Source organism: Oncorhynchus mykiss, chromosome 17, assembly GCF_013265735.2.
Source record: "Oncorhynchus mykiss isolate Arlee chromosome 17, USDA_OmykA_1.1, whole genome shotgun sequence".
Taxonomy (NCBI): domain Eukaryota; kingdom Metazoa; phylum Chordata; class Actinopteri; order Salmoniformes; family Salmonidae; genus Oncorhynchus; species Oncorhynchus mykiss.
The window spans coordinates 94,418,891-94,436,604 of record NC_048581.1 but is presented as its reverse complement, the minus strand read 5'-3'; the positions used below and the strand labels follow the sequence as shown (position 1 = coordinate 94,436,604).

The 17,714-nt window shown below is 43.8% G+C and overlaps 1 protein-coding gene across 2 annotated transcripts in view; it reads right to left on the bottom strand.

The window, feature by feature from the left end:
- Positions 1 to 6,171: 6,171 nt before the first annotated feature.
- Positions 6,172 to 17,714, bottom strand: part of nuf2 (UF2 component of NDC80 kinetochore complex) — a 31,891-nt gene continuing 20,348 nt past the window's right edge. For both annotated transcript variants that reach the window (XM_036951002.1, XM_036951001.1), the window contains exons 7-13: positions 14,028 to 14,101; positions 13,732 to 13,825; positions 13,553 to 13,615; positions 13,198 to 13,476; positions 10,820 to 10,995; positions 8,811 to 8,946; positions 6,172 to 6,831 (exon numbers count right to left, since the gene is read on the bottom strand). In XM_036951002.1, coding sequence (XP_036806897.1) covers positions 6,724 to 6,831; positions 8,811 to 8,946; positions 10,820 to 10,995; positions 13,198 to 13,476; positions 13,553 to 13,615; positions 13,732 to 13,825; positions 14,028 to 14,101 — 930 coding nt within the window. In that variant the 3' untranslated portion in view covers positions 6,172 to 6,723. The remainder of the gene's footprint in view (positions 6,832 to 8,810; positions 8,947 to 10,819; positions 10,996 to 13,197; positions 13,477 to 13,552; positions 13,616 to 13,731; positions 13,826 to 14,027; positions 14,102 to 17,714) is intronic.

Below are 17,714 nucleotides of genomic sequence, written 5' to 3'. Positions count from 1 at the left end.
GCTATCAATGGCACGTTGCCAGTTATTATTTCCAGTTTGGGTGAATGCCTTTTCGGAGTTCGCATTGTAGCTGATGTAAAATGTTCAACAAGGATAGCCGAAAGCTGCATCTGCCTTGCAGGAATATTTCAGCCACTCTCTGCCTTTGAACCATGTGTACAAAATGCCCATTTTCTCCCACAGTACAGGCGGGTTGGGTATTTCCCCAGACAATCCTGCGCTGGCTCCTCATCACTGAGGTCATCAGGCACTAACGGAGGCGTCAGTGCTTGTAATATCCTGGCGGTGCTGCTGCTAGGTTCGGATTTGGCGGCTGCAGGACCTCCTTAGGTTGGTTACCTCCTATGTCACCTTCTATGTCACGCAGGTGCCTTGCCTGCTGGGATCAATGGCATTGGCCTCGGTGATTAGCGTTGGCTTATCAGCCTTGGCCTCTGTGGCAAGCTTCTCCCCCTCCCCACCGCTTTGATCTGATGCTGCTGTTGTGCCCTGGCAAAGCCACTTTATAATATTTATTATGATATCAGCTACCTACCTCACAATTAACATTAGCTAAATTCCATCCAGCTGCGCGGTGATTTTTTTTTTTCGTAGAACATAACTTTGAAAGTAAACCTGACGGTCAAATTGACCCCGCCCTTCTACTGTGAAGGCCAATCGTTTTTTTTCAACTGGTAAAATGTGTATGACGTATGTATGATGCGTGCAAGGGAGTTGCATGAACGAAGCATACACAACTAATCGGTTGGGCATGACGGATTGTGGGACCGAATAAGGATCCAAAACTGATGGGGCACAATATTCCAACTAAGGGGGCATTGCCCCCTCGTAGGCCCAGGCCTGAATCACCTCTGCTTAGTCTAATACAGTGACAACTAAAAGATACCAAAACCTATTTAGTCTAACCAACGTAAGCTAAATATGTGACTCGTTTCAGGAAATTAGTTGTGGTACAGGAGCGCCATTGAACGTAAACTTAATTTTCTTAATCAAAATGCGTTTTTTGGCAGAAATGCCTTCTGGACATGTAAACTTTCATGTGGCTTAATAACAAACTTGTATGCCATCTGTAAATATTAATACAATTGTTAAATTACAAGTCTAGTTGTTTTAGCCACCGAAAAAGACAGCAAACTTCCCGCAAGCCATGATTGCCTGAGATAATGAGTGGGCTGGACATGCCGAGAGAGGAGTTTGGATTGGTCTGACATGTAGCACTCTTCTGTCTATATCCCGTGGTAGAACTGCATAAGTGTTGCTCTCCACTTTCTGGAGGACCGAGTTTTGAAATCAGTGGAATTAGAGTATGCTAGCTAAGGAGATGGAGAAAATTCTGGTCTGATTGCAAATATGCAGACGGAGTCAAAAAGAGAACACAGTTGTATAAAACACCTGTCTCCAGATTACATCTTCAAACTAAGGGCATCCATGACAGAGAGGGATAAGCATCTATCCATGTAAACAGGTACGATAGTCTCGCTGGCTACATTTTCAGATATTACACGTTTCTAATTTTGCCAGAAAGTCGTTTTAATTTCAAGTTAGTGTACTATTAGCTAGCTAGCTAGCCTATTAGCTAGCTAGCTAACGTTAGCTGGCTGGCTAGCTAGCTAGCTAACATTACGTGTACGTTACGTGTTAAGTTAGCAAACTTTCAAAGCAGAATTACTTTCCCATTGTTCCTCAACTGTAGTGTATGATATACCAGTCTACTTTTATCCAATGTATAAAACACCATTTCACATTTTTCAGTACTAGGGTTAAAAGAAAATTCATACATCTATACAGTAACATAATAGTATTCTGATTAGTCAGTCCTGATTGAAATGTATACATAGTCATTATTGATAAAAATTCCCTTAACAGTACACTGCAGCATCCACCGAGAGGTTCTTGGGTACACTACAGCATCCACCTAGAGGCTCTTGGGTACACTGCAGCATCCTCCTAGAGGCTCTTGGGTAAACTGCAGCATCCACCTAGAGGCTCTTGGGTAGACTGCAGCATCCACCTAGAGGCTCTTGGGTAAACTGCAGCATCCACCTAGAGGCTCTTGGGTAGACTGCAGCATCCACCTAGAGGCTCTTGGGTAAACTGCAGCATCCACCGAGAGGCTCTTGGGTAGACTGCAGCATCCACCTAGAGGCTTTTAGGTAAACTGCAGCATCCACCTAGAGGTTCTTGGGTAGACTGCAGCATCCACCGAGAGGTTCTTGGGTAGACTGCAGCATCCACCGAGAGGCTCTTGAGTAGACTGCAGCATCCACCGAGAGGCTCTTGGGTAAACTGCAGCATCCACCGAGAGGTTCTTGGGTCACTGCAGCATCCACCGAGAGGTTCTTGGGTCACTTCAGCATCCACCGAGAGGCTCTTGGGTACACTGCAGCATCCACCGAGAGGTTCTTGGGTCACTGCAGCATCCACCGAGAGGCTCTTGGGTACACTGCAGCATCCACCGAGAGGTTCTTGGGTCACTGCAGCATCCACCGAGAGGTTCTTGGGTAGACTGCAGCATCCACCGAGGGGCTCTTGGGTAGACTGCAGCATCCACCTAGAGGCTCTTGGGTAGACTGCAGCATCCACCTAGAGGCTCTTGGGTAGACTGCAGCATCCACCTAGAGGCTCTTGAGTAAACTGCAGCATCCACGAGAGGCTCTTGGGTACACTGCAGCATCCACCGAGAGGTTCTTGGGTACACTGCAGCATCCACCGAGAGGCTCTTGGGTACACTGCAGCATCCACCGAGAGGTTCTTGGGTACACTACAGCATCCACTGAGAGGCTCTTGGGTACACTGCAGCGTCCACCGAGAGGTTCTTGCTACCAAGGGAATGCCTGACAGCTTGAAAGACGTTTTGGACACTACAGTGAAAATGGTTAACTTTGTTAAAGCGAAGCCCCTGAACTCTCGTGTACTTTCTGTGCTGGTTATCAAGGGGCAAAGTATTGAAACGTTTTTTTTAATTGATTAATTGAGAGACGAGCTTAAAGTTTTCTTTCCTGACCATAATTTTCACTTGTCTGGCCTGTCTGGGTGATGTTTTTTCTCGCCTGAATGTTCTGAATCTAGGATTACAGGGACTCTCCGCAACTATATTCAATGTGCGGGACAAAATTGAGGCTATGATTAAAAAGTTCAAACTCTTCTCTGTCTGCATTGCAGGCAAGCTTCAATGCCATACAACTCTCCTTCCGTGGCCTCCAATTGCTCTTAAATATAAGTAAAATTAAATACATGCTTTTCAACCGACCGCTGCCTGCACCTGCCCGCCTGTCCAACATCACTACTCTGGACGGCTCCGACTTAGAATACGTGGACAACTACAAATACCTAGGTGTCTGGTTAGACTGTAAACTCTCCTTCCAGACCCACATCAAACATCTCCAATCCAAAGTTACATCTAGAATTGGCTTCCTATTTCGCAAAAGAGCATCCTTCACTCATGCTGCCAAACATACCCTTGTAAAACTGACCATCCTACCAATCCTCGACTTCGGCGATGTCATTTACAAAATAGCCTCCAATACCCTACTCAACAAATTGGATGCAGTCTATCACAGTGCAATCCGTTTTGTCACCAAAGCCCCATATACTACCCACCATTGCGACCTGTACACTCTCGTTGGCTGGCCCTCGCTTCATACTCCTCGCCAAATCCACTGGCTCCATGTCATCTACAAGACCCTGCTAGGTAAAGTCCCCCCTTATCTCAGCTCGCTGGTCACCATAGCAGCACCCATCTGGAGCACGCGCTCCAGCAGGTATATCTCTCTAGTCACCCACAAAACCAATTATTTCTTTGGCTGCATCTCCTTCCAGTTCTCTGCTGCCAATGACTGGAACGAACTGCAAAAATCTCTGAAACTGGAAACACGTATCTCCCTCACTAGCTTTAAGCACCAACTGTCAGAGCAGCTCACATATTACTGCACCTGTACATAGCCCACCTATAATTTAGCCCAAACAACTACCTCTTTCCCTACTGTATTTATTTTGCTCCTTTGCACCCCATTATTTTTATTTCTACTTTGCACATTCTTCCACTGAAAATCTACCATTCCAGTGTTTTACTTGCTATATTGTATTTACTTTGCCACCATGGCCTTTTTTTGCCTTTACTCATTTGCTCTCATCGTATATAGACTTGTTTATACTGTATTATTGACTGTATGTTTGTTTTACTCCATGTGTAACTCTGTGTCGTTGTATGTGTCGAACTGCTTTGCTTTATCTTGGCCAGGTCGCAATTGTAAATGAGAACTTGTTCTCAACTTGCCTACCTGGTTAAATAAAGGTTAAATATATTTTTTTTAAATAACAAGGACAACACACAGATCTTTCCATCAGTGTGATTTTTTATGTGCAAATGAACTCGAGCTTATGGACAATGTCATGTGATGTAGTGAAGCACCTGAGTGAGTTGGGCGCTCAGTTACGCAGGTACTTTCCCAAAACGGATGACACAAACAACTGGATTTGTTATCCCTTTCATGATCTGCCTCCAGTCCACTTACCGATATCTGAACAAGAGAGCCTCATCGAAATTGCAACAAGTGGTTCTGTGAAAATTGTCGTAGCCTTAGCTGGACGCTGCTGCTGTTTCTGTAACTCCTGCTGCAGTGTCCAAAGGATCCTCAGCTGTCTTCCTCTTCCGGTCATTGTGGCTGTGTTGGGGAGATGGGTCAGAGGTTGATGGAGTTGCAGGGCAGGGAGCACGGGTTCGCCTGGACTGTGGGTTGGGTGTTGGTGAGAAGGGCCTGGGCTTTGGAGAGGGGCCGGGGAGGTGAGCAATCTTAAAACATCTCCATGGTCTACGTTGAGCTAAAATGTTTACCCAAAATAACTGATTTCATAAACATCTGCTAATCATTATAACACCACAGTGCCTGTTTTCAGATGTTTGAACTAGCCCTGCTAATATGTATGATTTGACACAACACAGGCACTGAAAATTTCCCACTCAGAATTTCTTCTTTCCAGAAAAGTAGGTCAGCTGAACGTAAGACCACAAACACACACTGCGGCCCCACTCTTCTCCTTCACCCATTTCAGATTGAGAACACACCGGCCCCAAATCCAAATCTTTCTCAATATTTCTTTGATATCGGTGTTCAAATTTCATGTTCACCGGATGTGCTACCTGTCCCAGACCTGCTGTTTTCAACCCTCTAGAGACAGCAGGAGCGGTATAATAATCGCCTATGAAAAGCCAACTGACATTTACTCCGGTTTCACCCTCGACAACTACTGTGATTATTATTTGACCCTGCTGGTCATCAATGAACATTTGAACATCTTGGCCGTGTTCTAATTTCCACCCGGCACAGCCAGAATGTGACTGGCCACCCCTCATAACCTGGTTCCTCTCTAGGTTTCTTCCTAGGTTTTGGCCTTTCTAGGGAGTGTTTCCTAGCCACCGTGCTTCTACACCTGCATCGCTTGCTGTTTGGGATTTTAGGCTGGGTTTCTGTACAGCCCTTTGAGATATCAGCTGATGTAAGAAGGGCTATATAAATTGATTTTGATTTGATGAGATCTGTGACATATCCCTCCAGCTGTTGTCTTTTGATGCTGCTTGTCAGAATATGACCGCATCGAAGAGTTGTAAAGGTGTTCTCATGTCTCACCAGTTTGCACAGACGCACCTCAAAACTGGACAAACACATAATTGCAGGGAGCAAATCTCAAAATAAAACCACAAAAACAGGAAGATTCTGCTGCTGCTTCTTCTTTTTCTGTGGGTTTTATGGCGGGCTACACTAAAACAAAGTGTTTTGCCGCCACCAACTGGACGGTTTGAAACCAAAACAGGTAACAGCTGTGGCGACCAGTCATTCAGGGCAGGTAGGGCACACCACATTATTAGCAAAATAATTAAAACTCCCACTTCCCTCTTTTAGTTCTCCATATCTCCCTTTTCAGGTTCCAGGACCTGACAGGGCGGTACGGCTCCAGGACCTGAGAGGGTACCACCCTCTCAGGTCCTAGTAATGCACACAAGTTACAAATTACACAAAAAAACACAATAGCACAATTGGTTTGGAGACCGTAAAACAGCAGCTATCTCCTCCGGCACCATCTAATTATATAGTCATGCTATTCAATTGTTTTGTTTAATATACAAAATTGAAAAGTGGTCACATGAATAAACATTAACAGATGGTGACGCCGCAGAGTGAGAATAGATATTTTTATTCACAAATAAAAGTTGCATGTTTGTATGTTACCAAAATAAGACATGGAGAGGAGTCAACTACACTGGGTTAGAAGTTAGCATAGCTAAACTAATGACAGATGTGGAGAAGTCAACTACACTGGGTCAGAAGTTAGCTGAGCTAAACTAATGACAGAGATGTGGAGAAGTCAACTACACTGGGTTAGAAGTTAGCTGAGCTAAACTAATGACAGATGTGGAGAAGTCAACTACACTGGGTCAGAAGTTAGCAGAGCTAAACTAATGACAGGGATGTGGAGAAGTCAACTACACTGGGTTAGAAGTTAGCTGAGCTAAACTAATGACAGAGATGTGGAGAAGTCAACTACACTGGGTTAGAAGTTAGCAGAGCTAAACTAATGACAGAGATGTGGAGAAGTCAACTACACTGGGTTAGAAGTTAGCTGAGCTAAACTAATGACAGAGATGTGGAGAAGTCAACTACACTGGGTTAGAAGTTAGCAGAGCTAAACTAATGACAGAGATGTGGAGAAGTCAACTACACTGGGTCAGAAGTTAGCAGTCATCTTGACGATGTCGTTGTTGCCTTCGACGACGTGGTTCTGTATGCGTTTATGGAAGTGATCCAGAGCTGCCAGCAGACGATCAAACAGGTCCTGGTGGCCATATAGAGAAATATGAAAAGGTGATTGGTTCAGTGTCAAGGTTGATATTCCACCAGTGTACTTGGACTTAAAATTGTGTTGCAAAATGCATTCATATTCAGACCTGCCAACCTGTAAGGTGTGTAGATACACTATATATATTACACTATATACAGTGCCTTGCGAAAGTATTCGGCCCCCTTGAACTTTGCGACCTTTTGCCACATTTCAGGCTTCAAACATAAAGATATAAAACTGTATTTTTTTTGTGAAGAAGCAACAACAAGTGGGACACAATCATGAAGTGGAACGACATTTATTGGATATTTCAAACTTTTTTAACAAATCAAAAACTGAAAAATTGGGCGTGCAAAATTATTCAGCCCATTTACTTTCAGTGCAGCAAACTCTCTCCAGAAGTTCAGTGAGGATCTCTGAATGATCCAATGTTAACCTAAATGACTAATGATGATAAATACAATCCACCTGTGTGTAATCAAGTCTCCGTATAAATGCACCTGCACTGTGATAGTCTCAGAGGTCCGTTAAAAGCGCAGAGAGCATCATGAAGAACAAGGAACACACCAGGCAGGTCCGAGATACTGTTGTGAAGAAGTTTAAAGCCGGATTTGGATACAAAAAGATTTCCCAAGCTTTAAACATCCCAAGGAGCACTGTGCAAGCGATAATATTGAAATGGAAGGAGTATCAGACCACTGCAAATCTACCAAGACCTGCCCATCCCTCTAAACTTTCAGCTCATACAAGGAGAAGACTGATCAGAGATGCAGCCAAGAGGCCCATGATCACTCTGGATGAACTGCAGAGATCTACAGCTGAGGTGGGAGACTCTGTCCATAGGACAACAATCAGTCGTATATTGCACAAATCTGGCCTTTATGGAAGAGTGGCAAGAAGAAAGCCATTTCTTAAAGATATCCATAAAAAGTGTCGTTTAAAGTTTGCCACAAGCCACCTGGGAGACACACCAAACATGTGGAAGAAGGTGCTCTGGTCAGATGAAACCAAAATTGAACTTTTTGGCAACAATGCAAGACGTTATGTTTGGCGTAAAAGCAACACAGCTCATCACACTGAACACACCATCCCCACTGTCAAACATGGTGGTGGCAGCATCATGGTTTGGGCCTGCTTTTCTTCAGCAGGGACAGGGAAGATGGTTAAAATTGATGGGAAGATGGATGAAGCCAAATACAGGACCATTCTGGAAGAAAACCTGATGGAGTCTGCAAAAGACCTGAGACTGGGACGGAATTTTGTCTTCCAACAAGACAATGATCCAAAACACAAAGCAAAATCTACAATGGAATGGTTCAAAAATAAACATATCCAGGTGTTAGAATGGCCAAGTCAAAGTCCAGACCTGAATCCAATCGAGAATCTGTGGAAAGAACTGAAAACTGCTGTTCACAAATGCTCTCCATCCAACCTCAGAGCTCGAGCTGTTTTGCAAGGAGGAATGGGAAAAAATGTCAGTCTCTCGATGTGCAAAACTGATAGAGACATACCCCAAGCGACTTACAGCTGTAATCGCAGGAAAAGGTGGCGCTACAAAGTATTAACTTAAGGGGGCTGAATAATTTTGCACGCCCAGTTTTTGATTTGTTAAAAAAGTTTGAAATATCCAATAAATGTCGTTCCACTTCATGATTGTGTCCCACTTGTTGTTGATTCTTCACAAAAAAATAGTTTTATATCTTTATGTTTGAAGCCTGAAATGTGGCAAAAGGTCGCAAAGTTCAAGGGGGCCGAATACTTTCACAAGGCACTGTGTGTGTGTGTGTGTGTGTGTGTGTGTATGTATGTATATATATATATTACACTGTTTAACTACATACCTCACACTATAGATATTATACATGTAAGGTGTGTAGATATACAGTACCTGAGCTCTCGCCGTCTCCTGACTGCCTGCGGGTGTTCCTCAGGTTGGTCATCTAGACATTTATGTTGTGCCTGTGGTGTGTTACCTGTGCTTTCTCAGTCTCCTGACTGCAGGTGTCCCTCAGGTTGGTCATCTGACTGCGGAGGTGTTGAGAATCTCTGTCTCTCTCCTGGATCTGGTCCGCTATCTGCTCCCTCTTCTGGTGAACATTGTCACACTGACTATAGAGACACACATATTTCATTTAAGCATACTCCTCCCTACTCTTCTCTTCCCCTCCCTACTCTTCTCCTCCCCTCCCTACTATTCTCTTCCCTTCTCCTCCCCTCCCTACTATTCTCCTCTCCTCCCCACACTTCCCTTCTCCTCCCCTCCCTTCTCTACTCTTCTCCTCCCCTCCCTACTCTTCTCCTCCCCTCCCTACTCTTCTCTTCTGTTCTCCTCCCCTCCCTACTCTTCTCCTCCCATCCCTACTCTTCTCCTCCCATCCCATCCCAACTCACCTCCTCTCTCATCCTCCCCTCCCCCTACTCTTCTCCTCCCCACACTTCTCTCCTCCTCCCCTCCCTTCTCTACTCTTCTCCTCCCCTCCCTACTCTTCTCCTCCCCTCCCTACTCTTCTCTTCTGTTCTCCTCCCCTCCCTACTCTTCTCCTCCCATCCCTACTCTTCTCCTCCCATCCCATCCCAACTCACCTCCTCTCTCATCCTCCCCTCCCCCTACTCTTCTCCTCCCCCCACACTTCTCCTCCCCTCTCTACTTCACTTCTCCTCCCATCCCTATTCCTCCCCTCCCTACTCTTCTCCTCCCCTCCCCTCTCTACTCTTCTCCTCTACTCTTCTCCTCCCCTCCCCCTACTCTTCTCCTCCCCTCTACTCTTCCCCTCCCTACTCTTCTCCTCCCCTCTCCTCCTCCCTACTCTTCTCTTCTCCTCCCCTCCCTACTCTTTTCCTCCCCTCCCTCCCTACTCTTCTCCTCCCCTCTACTCTTCCCCCCCCTCCTCCCCCTAGTCTACTCCTCTCCCCCTTAGTCTTCTCCTCCCCTCTCTACTCTTCCCCTCCCTACTCTTCTCCTCCCCTCCCTACTCTTCCCCTCCCCCTACTCTTCTCCTCCCCTTCCCCTACTCTTCTCCTCCCCTCTCTACTCTCCCCCCCCTCCCCACTCTTCCACTCCCCTCCCCTTCTCCTCCCCCTACTCTTCTCCCCCCCTCTCTACTCCCCCCCCCCCCTAGTCTTCTCCTCCCCTCCCTACTCCTCTCCCCCTTAGTCTTCTCCTCCCCTCTCTACTCTTCCCCTCCGCTCCCCTCCCTACTCTTCCCCTCCCCTCCCCACTCTTCCACTCCCCTCCCCTTCTCCTCCCCCTACTCTTCTCCCCCCCCCCTTCCCCCTACTCCCCACTCCTCTCCTCCCCTCCCTCCTCCTCTCTACTCTTCTCCCCCCCCCTACTCCTCTCTACTCTTCTCCCCCCCCACTCCTCCCTCTCTACTCTTCTCCCCCCCCCCACTCCTCCCTCTCTACTCTTCTCCCCCCCCCACTCCTCCCCCCTAGTCTTCTCCTCCCCTCCCTACTCCTCTCCCCCTTAGTCTTCTCCTCCCCTCCCTACTCTTCCCCTCCCTACTCTTCTCCTCCCCTCCCTACTCTTCTCCTCCCCTCCCCCTACTCTTCTCCTCCCCCTACTCTTCTCCTCCCCTCCCCCTACTCTTCTCCTCCCCTCCCCCTACTCCTCCCCTCCCTAGTCTTCTCCTCCACCCTAGTCTTCTCCTCCCCTCTCTACTCTTCCCCTCCCTACACTTCTCCTCCCCTCCCCACTCCTCTCCTCCCGCCTAGTCTTCTCCTCCCCACTCTTCTCTTCTCCTCCCCACTCTTCTCCTCCCCTCCCTACACTTTTCTCTTCTCCTCCACTCATCTACTCCCCTCATCTACTCTTCTCCTCCCCTCATCTACTCTTCTCCTCCCCTCATCTACTCTTCTCCTCCCCTCATCTACTCTTCTCCTCCCCTCATCTACTCCCCTCATCTACTCTTCTCCTCCCCTCATCTACGCTTCTCCTCCCCTCATCTACGCTTCTCCTCCCCTACTCGTTCCCCTCTCATACCCCAGTACATCCTCAATGTATTGATCCTTAATCTCCTTCTTCTTCTGTCGTCGCATATGTTGTTTGGACTCCTTGTCCATCTTCATCCCTAAAGATCTCTTCAGCTGGCCCTCCTCCACACTATGGTTCTTCAGTTCCTTCTGCTGTGCCTCATACACACACACCAGAGCCTGGGCCTACACACACACACCCACACACACACACACCTTAGCCTATTGCACCTCAGACGGCAAAAGCATTACATTTGAGGTCCAAGTAGGACAGTAACACAGTAGGACAGTAAAGCAGTAACACAGTAGGACAGTAACACAGTAGGACAGTAACACAGTACACAGCGGTACTGGAGCTGTTGGGTCTAACAACAGTACTAACCTTTTCCTGGTGCTGTTGGGTCTAACAACAACAACAGTACCAACCTCTTCCTGGTGCTGTTGGGTCTAACAACAACAGTACTAACCTCTTCCTGGTGAAGTTGGGTCTAACAACAACAACAACAACAGTACTAACCTCTTCCTGGTGCTGTTGGGTCTAACAACAACAGTACTAACCTCTTCCTGGTGCTGTTGGGTCTAACAACAACAGTTCTAACCTCTTCCTGGTGAAGTTGGGTCTAACAACAGCAACAACAGTACTAACCTCTTCCTGGTGCTGTTGGATCTAACAACAACAACAGTACTAACCTCTACCTGGTGCTGTTTGGTCTAACATCAACAACAGTACTAACCTCTTCCTGGTGCTGTTGGGTCTAACAACAGTACTAACCTCTTGCTGGTGCAATTGGGTCTAACAACAACAGTACTAACCTCTTCCTGGTGCTGTTGGGTCTAACAACAACAGTACTAACCTCTTCCTGGTGAAGTTGGGTCTAACAACAACAACAACAGTACTAACCTCTTCTTGGTGCTGTTGGGTCTAACAACAACAACAGTACTAACCTCTTCCTGATGCTGTTGGGTCTAACAACAACAGTTCTAACCTCTTCCTGGTGAAGTTGGGTCTAACAACAACAACAACAGTACTAACCTCTTCTTGGTGCTGTTGGGTCTAACAACAACAACAGTACTAACCTCTTCCTGGTGCTGTTGGGTCTAACAACAACAACAGTACTAACCTCTTCCTGGTGCTGTTGGGTCTAACAACAACAACAGTACTAACCTCTTCCTGGTGCTGTTGGGTCTAACAACAACAACAGTACTAACCTCTTCCTGATGCTGTTGTGTCTAACAACAACAACAACAACAGTACTAACCTCTTCCTGGTGCTGTTGGATCTAACAACAACAGTACTAACCTCTACCTGGTGCTGTTGGGTCTAACAACAACAACAGTACTAACCTCTACCTGGTGCTGTTGGGTCTAACAACAACAACAGTACTAACCTCTACCTGGTGCTGTTTGGTCTAACATCAACAACAGTACTAACCTCTTCCTGGTGCTGTTGGGTCTAACAACAGTACTAACCTCTTGCTGGTGCAATTGGGTCTAACAACAACAGTACTAACCTCTTCCTGGTGCTGTTGGGTCTAACAACAACAACAACAGTACTAACCTCTTCCTGGTGCTGTTGGGTCTAACAACAACAGTACTAACCTCTTCCTGGTGAAGTTGGGTCTAACAACAACAACAACAGTACTAACCTCTTCTTGGTGCTGTTGGGTCTAACAACAACAACAGTACTAACCTCTTGCTGGTGCAATTGGGTCTAACAACAACAACAGTACTAACCTCTTCCTGGTGCTGTTGGGTCTAACAACAACAACAACAGAACTAACCTCTTCCTGGTGCTGTTGGGTCTAACAACAACAGTACTAACCTCTTCCTGGTGCTGTTGGGTCTAACAACAACAGTTCTAACCTCTTCCTGGTGTAGTTGGGTCTAACAACAACAACAACAGTACTAACCTCTTCCTGGTGCTGTTGGGTCTAACAACAACAGTACTAACCTCTTCCTGGTGCTGTTGGGTCTAACAACAACAGTACTAACCTCTTCCTGGTGCTGTTGGGTCTAACAACAACAGTACTAACCTCTTCCTGGTGCTGTTGGGTCTAACAACAACAACAGTACTAACCTCTTCCTGGTGCTGTTGGGTCTAACAACAACAACAACAGTACTAACCTCTTCCTGGTGCTGTTGGGTCTAACAACAACAGTTCTAACCTCTTCCTGGTGCTGTTGGGTCTAACAACAACAACAACAGTACTAACCTCTTCCTGGTGCTGTTGGGTCTAACAACAACAACAGTACTAACCTCTTGCTGGTGCTGTTGGGTCTAACAACAACAACAGTACTAACCTCTTCCTGGTGCTGTTGGGTCTAACAACAACAACAGTACTAACCTCTTCCTGGTGCTGTTGGGTCTAACAACAACAACAGTACTAACCTCTTCCTGGTGCTGTTGGGTCTTGTTCATGGAGCTCTGGAGGTCCTGCAGTAGTTTAAATATCAGCTGGATGTCAGCCTCGCTGTGAGTCACACCCTGGACATTACTCTGCAGCCCTACCAGACGCTCGTCTGCCGTCTCGATGGCCAGCTTGATGTTCTTCACATTTTCCTTCATCTTCTCCATCTGAATCTTCATCTCTTCAGGAGACTCAACGATCTGAGACTTTAGCTTACCAATGTTCTCCTTTAGAGTGGCCACATCAACCTTCAACTGGGTCTGACAGACACACATTTTAGTCGTAGGATAATCATTTTAACATTTCAAAGCATTCTTCAGCTTGATCATAACGTACCAATTTTTGGGACTTCTCTGCCATCTCCGTTTTCCACTCTGCAATATTCTCATTGATAGCATTCTGAAACAAAACATAAAGGTTTCTTCTTGAACAAGTCCACAGTCCCTCCCCAGTTGTCTTTTGTTCTGTATGGTACCTAATGAATATGACCTGGTGGAGTACTGTACAGTACCTACCACTTCCTGGTATTGGTGCATGGTGTTGGTCTGCAGGTCAGACAGAGCAGAGTCCAATTCCCTCGCTTCAGCCTGCTGCTCTGGGGGGATGGTACTGGAGAGAGGAGTCAGAGGTCAGAAGTACAACAGATCGTTTCATCTTCCAGGGCTGCATCTCAATAGTCTAATGCACTACAGATCGTTTCATCTTCCAGGGCTGCATCTCAATAGTCTAATGCACTACAGATCGTTTCATCTTCCAGGGCTGCATCTCAATAGTCTTGTGGCATCCTCTCCTTCACTCGCTCAACACTTACGTCAGCTTGTCCATTTTCTTCTGAGCGTCTTTAGTTCCTCGTGAGTAAGCCTGAAGCTTGTCCATGTCTTCTCTCTGAAACAACGAGAACACACTACTGTTACCATACCCTTCACACTACTGTACCCTACCCTTCACACTACCATACCCTGCACATTACAGTACCCTACCGTACCCTGCCCTTCACACAACCCTACCATACCATTCACACAACACTACCGTACCCTTCACACTACGCTACCGTGCCATATACAACCCTAACCTACCGTACCAGAGGTCAGCCGATTAATTAGGGCTGATTTCATAACAATTCGTAATCAGCCTTTTTGGACACCGGTTATGGCCAATTACATTGCAATCCACGAGGAGACTGTGTGGCAGGTTGACCACCTGTTACGCGAGTGCAGCGTCAAAAGGACCTTGTGGCTGCAATGAGCCAAGGTAAGTTGCTAGCTAGCATTAAACTTATCTTACAAAAAAAAAACAATCAATCTTCACATAATTACTAGTTAACTACACATGGTTGATGATATTACTAGGTTAACGAGATTGTCGTTAATGCGGTACCTGTTAATTTATCGTCGAATCACAGCCTACTTCAACTTCGCCAAACGAGTGATGATTTAACAAAAGCACATTCGCGAAAAAAGCACAATCGTTGCACAAATGTAACCATAAACATCAATGCCTTCCTTAAAATCAATACACAGGAGTATATTTTTTGTTTACCTGCATATGTAGTTAACCTCTGCGAGTAAGGCTAGTTTCCTGAATTTCCGCCTGTCTGACTGCCCAAAGTAAACTGCCTGTTACTCAGGCCCAGAAGCTAGGACATTGGATAGAATTGGATAGAAAACACTCTAAAGTTTCTAAAACTGTTAAAATAATGTCTGGGAGTATAACAGAACTGATATTGCAGGCAAAAACCAGAGGAAAATCGATCAGGAATAATTTTTTTGGGAGCTCAGAATGACTTCCAATGCAATGCTATTGAAAGATCTAATTTCCACCTCCCAGATTGCAGTTCCTTTGGCTTCCAGTAGATGTCAACAGTCTTTATACAAGGTTTTAGGCTTGTTTCTTTCTTTTTTAAATGAAGAACTATTTGTAGTCGTTCCAAGTCTTTTTGCGCGCGTGAACGTGGGCGCGCTCTTTGTTCTTTTTTTGCTATTGAACATGGTAATATCCGTCTGAAATATGATCATTTATTTAGATATTAGACAACATGAGGATTAATTAAAAAAACATTGACTCAGAACCTTTTTGGAATCCTTTGTATGCATGTTGAAGGACTGGATTATTGTATTCAATGGCGCCAACTAAACAGCGTTTTTGGGATATAAAGAAGGACTTTATCGAACAAAACAACCATTCATTGTGTAGCTGGGACCCCTGGGATTGCAAACAGAGGATGCTCTTCAAAAGTAAGTAATTCATTTTATTGCTATTTGGTGTCGCCTGTGCTCATTTGAAAAGAATGTTGTTGTGGGGCACTGTCCTCAGACAATCGAATGCTATGCTTTCGCCATGAAGCCTTTTTGAAATCTGACAACGCAGTTCGATTACCAAGATTCTAAGCTTAATAATCATGTATGACACTTGTATTTTCATGAATGTGTAATATTACGATTTTGTATTTTGAATTTGGCGCACTCCGATTTCACCGGATGTTGTCGAATTTGATCCCGCTAGCGGGATCTCCTCTCTAAGAGGTTTTAAAATAAATGCATGTTAGCAGGCAATATTGACTAGGGAAATTGTGTCACATCTCTTGCGTTCAGTGCAAGCAGAGTCAGGGTATATGCAGCAGTTTGGGCCGCCTGGCTTGTTACGAACTGTTGAAAGGCCATTTATTCCTAACAAAGCCTGTAATTAATTTGCCAGAATTTTACATAATTATTACATAACATTGAAGGTTGTGCAATGTAACAGCAATGTTTAGACTTAGGGTCTAAACCCATTCGATAAAATACAGAACGGTTCCGTATTTCTCTGAAAGAATAAGCATTTTTTCCCCGAAATGTTAGCTTTCGGATTTGACCATATTAATGACCAATGGCTTGTATTTCTGTGTGTTTATTATATTATAATTAAGTCTATGATTTAATATTTGATAGAGCGGTCTGACTGAGCGGTAGTAGGCAGCAGCAGGCTTGTAAGCATTCATTCAAACAGCAGCTCTTAGCAATGCTTGAAGCACAGCGCTGTGTATGACTTCAAGCCTATGAACTCCCAAGATTAGGCTGGAAATACTAAAGTGCCTATAAGAACATCCAGTAGTCAAAAGGTATATGAAATACAAATGGTAGAGAGAGAAATAGTTATCGCGTCATAATTTCTATAATAACTACAACCTAAAACTTCTTAACTGGGAATATTGAAGTCTCATGTTAAAAGGAACCACCAGCTTTCATATGTTCTCAAGTTCTGAGCAAGGAACTTAAACATTAGCTTTTTTACATGGCACATATTGCACTTTTACTTTCTTCTCCAACACTGTGTTTTTGCATTATTTAAACCAAATTGAACATGTTTAAATATTTGTTTATGTATTAAGTTAAAATAAAAGTGTTCATTGTTAATTCAATATTGTCATTATTACACACACACACACATATATTATATATATATATATATATATATATATAATATATATATTATATATATATATATATATATATATTATAATATATATATAATATAATATATATATAATATATATATTATATATATATAATATATATATATATAATATATATATATTATATATATAATATATATATATATATATAAAATATATATATATATATAATATATATATATATATATATATACACGTATATACATATATATATATACATATATATATATACATATATATATGTATATATATATGTATATACATATATATATATATATATATGTATATACATATATATATATATATATATATGTATATATATATACGTATATACATATATATATACATATATATATACATATATATATATACATATATATATATATATATATATATATACATATATATATATACATATATATATATATATATATATATATATATATATATATATACATATATATATATATATATATATATACATACACACACATACATATATATACGTATATACATACACGTATATACACACACATATATACACACACACATATACACACACATTCATATACACATACATATACGTATATCAGCTTTTTTGGTCCTCCAATAAATCGGTATCGGTGTTGAAAAATCATAATCGGTCAACCTCTATACTGTACCATACCCTTCACAAAGTACAGACTACTGTTACAGTACCATACTAATAAAGCACACAATGAAACACATAGTAGTGTTTAGTCGGTGTTTAACATCTTAGAACACAATGCAGCTAGTCTGGTACAATGCTTTTTAGTGCAACCATCCAACATTCTGTTGTTACACCATATAGCCTACCCTCACAGCACAGAAAGTCCTGTCTCTGACAATGTGTCTCAGCGGTAACTGAGCAGTAGGGGATAATTTGTCTCAGCGGTAACTGAGCAGTAGGGGGAAATGTGTCCCAGCTGTACCTGAGCAGTAGGGGGAAATGTGTCCCAGCTGTACCTGAGCAGTAGGGGAGAATGTGTCCCAGTGGTAACTGAGCAGTAGGGGATAATGTGTCCC